Source organism: Narcine bancroftii, chromosome 8, assembly GCF_036971445.1.
Source record: "Narcine bancroftii isolate sNarBan1 chromosome 8, sNarBan1.hap1, whole genome shotgun sequence".
Taxonomy (NCBI): domain Eukaryota; kingdom Metazoa; phylum Chordata; class Chondrichthyes; order Torpediniformes; family Narcinidae; genus Narcine; species Narcine bancroftii.
This window is the reverse complement of record NC_091476.1, coordinates 64,946,330-64,955,405: the sequence shown is the minus strand read 5'-3', so window position 1 is coordinate 64,955,405 and position 9,076 is coordinate 64,946,330. Positions and strand designations below refer to the sequence as shown.

The 9,076-nt window shown below is 37.2% G+C and overlaps 1 protein-coding gene and 1 long non-coding RNA gene across 3 annotated transcripts in view; one reads left to right on the top strand and one right to left on the bottom strand.

Annotated features, from left to right (window-relative positions):
* The window catches only part of ahnak (AHNAK nucleoprotein), a 95,673-nt gene that overhangs the window by 21,292 nt on the left and 65,305 nt on the right, over positions 1–9,076 (bottom strand). The window contains exons 1-2 of one of the 2 annotated variants that reach the window (XM_069893867.1): positions 4,478–4,579; positions 3,304–3,494 (exon numbers count right to left, since the gene is read on the bottom strand). In XM_069893867.1, coding sequence (XP_069749968.1) covers positions 3,304–3,494; positions 4,478–4,562 — 276 coding nt within the window. In that variant the 5' untranslated portion in view covers positions 4,563–4,579. Of the gene's footprint in view, positions 1–3,303; positions 3,495–4,477; positions 4,580–9,076 lie in introns of those variants that run through there. The other variant, XM_069893866.1, reaches the window with a different exon arrangement.
* LOC138740786 (uncharacterized) overlaps positions 1–9,076 on the top strand; it is a 58,444-nt gene that overhangs the window by 39,319 nt on the left and 10,049 nt on the right. The gene's annotated exons all lie outside the window — the stretch shown is intronic.

The following is a 9,076-nucleotide window of genomic DNA, read 5'->3' as shown; positions in this document are numbered from 1 at the left end:
GATTAAATATCTTTTTAACAAAAATGTTTTGGTTTTATTGTATCAAGTTAAACTATCTCCATGATTGAATGTATTAATTCTATCAAAATGAATATTTTACCTAAATTTTGGCATCTTTTCCAATCAGTACCAATTTTCATTTCCTAATCCTTTTTTCACTTATATGGCAAGGAAAACACCGTTGTTCAAATAAAGCTCACCTTCAAAAACCTAAAAGGAATTGTGGATTGGTGTTTTCTAATTTTGGATTCTATTATTGGGTGGTCAATATATGCAAGTTGCTTCTTTCGTTTCATTTTGAAAAATCTGAGGACCGCCCTTCTTCATGAAATGGAATGAAAATTTACTAAAAGTACCTCTATGCTGACAATTCTTGGGTCTTTTTTAATCCTCTTATACAGATTGACTGATAATTAGCCATAGTTTGAGAATATGGCCAGTTTAGAAGACTCTTTAAATTTCATTTTTTTCAACTTTCTTTGTTAGATACTGCTTTTAAGGAGTAGGTATTCAATATTTTAAAGATCTTTTTTATTCAAAATGATTTTGCTTCCTTTGAACAATTGATGGTAAAGTTTAACCTTCCACTCACTTTTTTAGATATTTACAGCCGTTTTATTCAACCAAAGATCCCTGACTTTCCGCAAATTCCTGTTGCAAATATTCTTGATTTACAGCTTTCCCATAAAGGTTTAATATCTATTATTTCTAATAGCTTGCTGGATTTAAGAATAACCTCACTAGTTAAGATCAAGAATGATTGGGAACAGGATTTGAATTTATAATTTTTGGATGTTTTGTGGGAGTCTATTTGTAATTTGATTAATACAACCTCCTTTTGTGCAAGACACTGTTTGTTGCAATTTAAAGAGGTCCATAGAGTGCATATGTCTGAAGTTAACCTATCTCCTTTTTGTTTCGATATAAATCCTCTGTGAAAATTGCAAAATTGCTGACGCTTCTTTGATCCATGTGTCATGGACTTGCTCTGGTTTAGAAAAATGCTGGAAAGATATTTTTGTAAACATTATCGGTGATTCTTAAAGTCAAATTAGAACCTTGCCCTTTAATTACTCTATTCGGACCATTTCAAGAAGATGAAGTCTTATTGACTCCACCTCAAGGTCGAATTTTATTTTTTACTTCTTTGACAGGCAGATGTGCAATTCTGATTAAATGGAAAGACACGACTCCAGGTTCACACACAAGGGCTAAATGATAACGTCTTATCTAAGTTCAGAAAAAAATTAGATATGCTATGAAAGGTTCAAAAATTAACTTTCAAAAGACGTGGGGCCCATTATTTGTGGACTATTGCCCTAATCTAAAAAGTTAGGGTAGTCAAAGTGCTTTGGTTCTGTGTTGTCGAGTTCCAGGTTAATGTCACTTGATTTCCACGTATCATTTTTTAGTGGTCGGGGTTTTGAGTGGGGGGGGGGAATCTCCCCTTCCCTTTTTTTTTTTTTAGTTAGTTTAGGTTTCCTTTTTTTTTCTTATTTTTTTAAACTGGACATGGTAAACCACTGTTATACCATGATTGGCTGCTACTGACTGGGCACACCTTCCAAGACTGATCCTACCCATAGCCCCTTGCAGACCACAATTTAACTTTTGCTCTAATCAGTCAAGGAGATGGATGGTTGTTTGATAGTGTTCCAGGCATTAGCTATTAAAAGCCTGATTGTTTCACTAAGCCTTTTGTGAATTATTGATGGTACATAACTGGATAATACAAAAGATAATGGTTTTGCTCAACTATGAATAAAATAACTTTTGATAAAAATTCTTACAGAATGAAAAGGAAAAATTGTATACCTTTTCCTTTATTTAAAAAAAAAGAAAAAGAAATTTATAATTCATTTGAAAAGAACTTTTAACTTTATTTTTCCCTTCTTTTGAGTTGATTCTTGTTACCTTTTTGTTTGATGGTATATTTTACTACACTATTACCAGTGTGTGTTGGTCCTTTGAATTATGTTCATATTTGAAATCTTTTTCCTATATTTTTAAATGTGTTGCACATTGTACCGTTCAATTGTTTATATATTAAATACCAATAAAATATTTTAAAAAGAAAGAAAAGTTCCTCTGCCATCTCTTTGTATCCCATTATTATTTCTCCAGTGTCATTTTCTAAAGGTCCTTTAACTACTCTCACCTCTCTTTATATATTGAATACACTTTTGGTGTCCTCTTTGATATTATTTGTTCACCTACTTTCATACTTCATCTTTTCTCTCCTTATGACATTTTTAGTTGCCTTTTGCAATTTTTAAAACCTTCCCAATCCTCTACCTTCCCACTAATTTTTGCTTCCTTGCTTTTATGTTTAGAATCTTATCTTTCTAAAAAAGAAACTAATTTGATCTCTTACAAACTTAATAAATTCAGGATTTGGCTGTTCTTGCATCAACCAATTTTTGAGCCATGTTTTAATTTCAGAATTAGACCATCAGATATTTGCAAAGATCATTGGAATATTTAGGATAAGGATCTTAGCTTTTAAATACACACTCTGTTCAATCTATTACTTTCCTCAGAATTTTCTCTCCTGCTCTCTTTTGAAGAGAGACTGTGCCCCTTTCTGGCTGATTATCTGTTACCTGACTCAAAAGGATCAATTAGTCATATCTTTCCACCAGTGGCAAAGTCGACTATTCAATTGTGGAACAAAAACAGAAATTGCTGCTAAACCCCACCCAGATCAGGCAGCATTTGTGGAGAGAGAACCTTTACTGATGGTAGTGATCAGCCATGATCTGTAAAATGGCAGTGCTGGCTCGACGGGCCGAAGGGCCTACTCCAGCTCCTATTGTCTATTGTCATAACTTGCTAAGTCTTTACACATTCTGATTTTAGATTTTTAGCATCTAGCCAAGTGCACTGATGTTGACATGCATGTTACCCTGTGGCATGCATTTCAATTAGGATTGTGCTGATTGGGAATTTTTTGGATTCTCAAACTTTTAATTCAAAATTTTGTTAGACATGCTCTTCTGGCCCATGAGCCCGTGCCACCAAAATACCCCAATTAACTGATAACCCCCATATGTTTTGAAGGGAGGGAGGAAACCAGAGCACCGGAGGAAACTCACGCTGACATGGGAAGATCATGCAAACTCCTTACAGACAGCACGAGATTTGAACCTGGTGACTGGTGCTGTAATAGCCTTGTGCTAATCACTGCGTTAAATTGTGCTGCCCTACTGTTCTTTGAAGCAGTCCTATAATATAAAGTTAGTATAATCCAGTAATAAGTTATTTTTTTAAATGTGACTTTACTTGACACTGCACAGCACATACCAATACAGCTTCTGGACTTGTGGTCCCATATCGTTCTGGATCCCAGGAGTAACTTCCCCCAGGAGAAAGCTTTTCTCCCTTCCGATGTAACTTCAATCCCACTGTGTGTCGATCCACTGTCTGTAGAATTTTCTGTGCTTCTTCATATCCCATTTCATCAAAGTAAATTGTTGCACTTATGATTTGGTCACCTAAACAGAAAGTATTTATAGATTAGAAATTACTTCTCAACTGTGATATTTCAGAGCAGCAAAACTTGAAGTGTACCTCACAGAGCTGAAGGCAAATTATTGACCCAAATGGGTCACTGGCTAAATATAGTAAAAGTCGCAGTATGGACAGTGGTCAGGAAAGATCAGGACTATGTTGGATAAATGTTTTTTTTCGGAGAACAGGTCATTTTTAAAAAAAAACAGCCCAGTAGCAACAGCAAATCACTTGTATCAGAATTTAAACAGCAACAAACAACAAGGGAAGGCTTTTTAAGCGTTTAAAATAATGTTTAACTCTCACCAAAAAAATGCTGATCTCCGCCTATCACCGACACCTCCTCACCGAGGCCCCGCTGGTGCCCAGGTGCCCAAAGTCTGCGCTCCTTCTGGGAGCCGGAGCTCCCCATTCAGTTCAGCTCCGAAAAATATTTGGATAAATGAGGATTTCTGGTTTATTTTAGATATCCTCATTTATCCACATTTTTTTAATTAATGGAGAATCTGATTTCGGATAATCGGAGTTGTACTGTATTTACTGTAGTTAATTTACTGTAGTTAAGATGATGTCCTAGAAAGATGCATCTCCACATTTGATCATTGTAAACAGTATACTACAGAATGTAAGTGTTAAATTCTTACCAAAAAAAATAAATTAATAGAAAGTGTTAAACTAATGAAAAAACTTAAATAAAATGCTGGTTTTAATGTCTAGAGGACTGGAGCACATATTGGCCACGTGACACCTGGAGAACTCAATGCACAATTTAGTAGCCTCTGGAGATTGTACATCTCTTTGAAAATTACTTTGCATCAACTCAAACTGAAGAGTGGAGGCCAATTACCAAGCACACGTGGGCCAAGGATCAGGTTCTACTTCAAATTAAGGTGCAGCAGTCTGAACACGAAAGAAAATTAACAATTTAAATATTTCTACAAGTGACCAAGTTAATAATGATATGTACCAATGAGCTGGATCCTACATCGAACACTATTCAAAGATTCCTGAAGTAGCAGTTCCACAGCTTGCACATTGTTAGGAACAGACATTCTACATTTAGGGAGGCTTTGCTACTGTAGTAAAACAGACCATGTAAAATGTAACAGAGGCAATAATGCAAGAGTAAAATAACATAATATGTACAACGAGATAACGTTGCTCTTTTATTATTATCACCGATTTGTAGTAACCATATTCACATGAATAATAAAAAGAAAAATAATCTAAATGATGAGAGATTCCACAGCTTTGAGATGCAGAGGGATATGGGTGACTTCATACATATTTGCTAAAGGCTAGTAATTTGGGAAAACGAACAGAATGTTATCCTCTGCTTCAGGGATTATGGAAATCAAAACGGAGAAGGTTATGCTTCAGTAAATACGGGGCATTGATGAGTGCTGTGTACAGTATTGGTCTCTTTAATTAAGGGTATAAATGTGATGAAAGCAGTTCAAATTTAGCTAACTAAATTGGGCAGGCAGGTTGTCAGATTGAGTGATTGAAAGATACACAATTTGGTCAACTTGAACCTTTTCCCCAGGGCGACAATAGGAAATATCCAAGGACATCGTTTTACAGGGAATGGAGGAAAGCAGATATAGATTTTTTTTTTTTATACACAGAGAGTGATGGGTGGATGGAATGCATTGTCAGGGGTGGTGGTGGAGACTGCTACAACAGGGACAGTTAAAAGACTCTTAGATAGGCACATGGATGTAAGAGAAATAGAGGTATATAGGTGTGTGGTTGGGAAGGGTTAGATTGCTGTGGAGTAGGGTTACATAGGTTGGCATCATTGTGGGACGAAGGGCCTTGTCTACAAGATCATAAAATATAGCAGCAGATTTAGACCATTCAGCCCATCTAGTACACTCCACCATTCTGTCACGAGCTGATTCATTCTCCCACTCAGCCCCACTCCCCTGCCCTCTCCCCATAACCTTCTGTATCCTGACTATTCAGATACCTCTGCCTTAAATGCACCCAACGACCTTGACCTCCACAGCCAAACATGGCAGCAAATTCCAGAGGTTCACCACTCTCTGTGCTGCATTATTCTTATTCCACAAGATTGTGATAGGAATTGATGAGATGAGTGGGGAGGATGTTTCTTTGTGGAGAATCAAGAACTATAAATCACCCATTCAAGAATGAGATGAACATTTTCTTCTCAATGATGGAAGAAGTACACCACGCCCCAAAAGTTAAATAAATGGGACCCAACAGTATCAGATAGATGTTTTCGATGTAAGGAGGAATTTGGGCATGTGAGAAAGTGGAAAAGTTTTGGGAAGATCTAAATCAGGTATTAAATAAAATCACAAAAAGCAACATACCAAAAAATCCAGAGATCTTTCTTCTACGTAATATAAGGAGTAAAGAACTTGGCCTCGATTTGGATGGAGCAGAAAAAAGATTTATTATGATAGCCTTAGCTGTAGCAAAAAAATGTATTATGTCAACCTGGAAATCAGAAGAGAGCCTGAGAATTCAGCAATGGTACATAGAAATGGATAAATGTATTCCATTGGAAAAAATAACATATAATTTAAGAAATAACATCACAGTATTCGAACAAATTTGGGAACCGTACATGGAACACAACAGAGATGTCCTACCATGGACCTCCACCACCTAAAATGACAGAATGAGAAGAAGATGAAATGAACTGACCCAGTGTGTAAAAGTAGATGACACAATTTTCTTGTTTATTTTTATTGTGTGATGACATTGTTTAATGGGTTTAATGTATCATATATGTTGAACGTTCAGTGGGTGGGGAGGGGGTGGGAAGGAGGGAGAGAAGGAAGGGGGAAAAAGGGGAGAAAATGACAGTGCATATTTAAGAGGGAAATGTTTATGTGTATTTTGGTCAATATGGTTCATAGTGTGAAAAATTTAAAAAAAATTAAAAATGATGGCAGAAGTAGCAGCATGCTTGGATATTTTTGAATTAGAGGTAGATATAGTACTTGATAAGCGAAGGGATGAAATGTTAGCACAGGCTGGCAGAAATGTTGTTGGTGTTGCAATCAGTCACGAACTTACTGAATGGTAAAGCAAGCTTCTGGGACCAAGTGGCCAACTCCAACTGCTAATTCATATGTATTTTAAATTCTGTAAATGGGAAATTCTACAAATATCCGAGTAATCATGGCATTTAGATAAGCAGTTTTTAAAAAAATTCATCACTACAAGACATTTTCCCGATTGGTAATAAAATGTAACCATTCATAATTATCAAAATAAGAATTCTTTTTGGATTACAAATGTAACATGAGCAACACAATTAATGCAATGCTGTTAGAGTGACAGCAACCCAGGTTCGAATTCAGCACTGACTATAAGGAGTCTGTACATTCTTTCGTGTCTGCGAGGGTTTCCTCCCACCCTTCAAAATGTACAGGGGTTGTAGGTCATTTATGGGCAATTGAGTGGCATGGGTCCATGGACCAGAAGGGCCTGTTACCATGCTGTATGTCGAAATTAAATTAAAAATTTAACGATTAAAAAGTGAGACTAAAGTGTGGATGCTACATGACCTAGTGGGTTTCTCAAGCCTGTTTGTATACTGTATAAATGCTGGGGTATTGCATAGTCCCAGGCAATGTCCTAGAGGATTAGAGAATAGCCAAAAGTTGTCACTTTGTCCAAGAAAGGCAATAGGGAGAAACCAGGAAAATAAAGACTAATGAGCAATACATTGATGCTAGGGAAATTATTGGGAAAGACTGTTAAGGTTAGGATCTACCCACATTTGGAAAAAAATGTTTAATTTTAGGGATGGTCAATGTGGCTCAACCGGAACTCATACAAATATGATTTGAGTTTGTGACAGAGTATAAATATGTTTTTGGGATATAAATTGGGACAGGTTTTTTAATGTAGGTCACATACAAACTCTTTAAAACAGATCTTATTTAAAATATTGGAGCTCTGCTCATGCTTGACAGGCCAACTCCAAGAGCCTTTGCAAAAGCTTTGGAGAATGCCCAAAGAGACTTCACTAATGGATTGTTGTTTACAACAAGGCAACAAATGAAAGAAGTCAGAGCCACAGGTTGTCTGGAGTGGAACTTGCTGTTCTAAGAGGGTCATGTAGTTTTGCAAGCAGAGAGAGTAAAACAGGCTTTCTCTATGTGTGTGTGAGAGAGAGAGAGAGAGAGAGAGAGAATTCAGTTCTACAGTTTCACAGTTAGCAGCAGCAGCTGGGACTGGAACAGGACAAGCTGGCAAGCTTGTGGAAAACCCCATGTGGAAGACGGGTGGTAAGTGCTTGATTCAGCCTGGTCAAAGCCTTTGTGGTTCATGCAAGAGGAGAGGACTGCCTATCTAATGTTTCTCTTGGAATAAGCAAATCAAAAAGGAACTCTGTGGTGACTTGAAAGAAAGAGGTTATCATTTGGGCAACCCTAAGGGGGCAAGTTTCTTCAGCAAGACACTGAAGTGGCTGGTTACAAGAATCAGTTGTGGGTGTTCAGCGAACAACAAATCTCTCTCTGAAAACCAACAAGAACCTTCCTGAGCAGCAACTATTTACCTTTCTAGCACCAAAGCCTGGTGAACTTCATAAATGTTCAATTCTGTGCACAGTCTAAGAATTGCCTGCAACCAGTAAACTTGGAGGAATGTATCAAATAACTTTTCTGAACTTACATACACATTACATACATGTGTGCTTAGAATTAGAAGGGGGGTTAAGTTAGGTTAGTTAAGTTAATAGTGATAAGTTAAAGTTTGATCCTGTTTTCATGTTTAAAGATAATTAAACTTTTGTTTAGGTAACCATTTGTCTTGGTGAATATCTATTGCTGTTGGGTTTTGGGGTCCTCTGGGCTCGTAACAAGTATTTTGAGGAGGTAACAATTGAAGGCACAGTGACTAAGTAGATAGGGTTCAAAATTAGCTTGCCCATAGAAGACAGAGGTAGTGGTGGAGGGGTCCTATTCTGACCAGTGGTCTGTGATCAGTGGTTTTTCGCCAGGATCTGTGCTAGTGCCTCTGTTCTTTTATGAATCAGGCGAAAATGGAGGTGGGCTCATTTGCGTTTGTGTCACGTGACACAAGAGTTGGCAAAGTTCAGGATCGTGAAGAAACTTGTGAAGTTTTGATTACTTATGGGGCAGATGTGCAGTTCCAGTCATTGTATTTCAGGAAGAATGTGAAAGCACTGGGAGAGGGTACAAAAGAGGCTTACCAGGATGCTGCCTGGATTAAAGCTACCACAGGATGGACAAACCTGGGGTTGTTTTTACTGCAGCAGCAGAGGCCAAGAGGTACTACCTGATGAAAGTACAGTACGTTTCCCCATATCTGAAAAGTTTGGGGCTGGACTGTTTTCGGTTATTAGGTTTTTTCGGTTAATAGAACAATGGCGTTAAGCAGCTCAGTAGCATCAGCAGAATTCTTGTATAGTTAAATAACAACAAAAAAAAACAACGGCAGGCTTTTTGAGCATGAAATAATGTTTAATACTGTACATACCAAAAAACAACTTGATCTCTGCTTACAAAATAAGATAAATGCAGTACCAAACACTAGAAATTCTCCTCACAGGCTT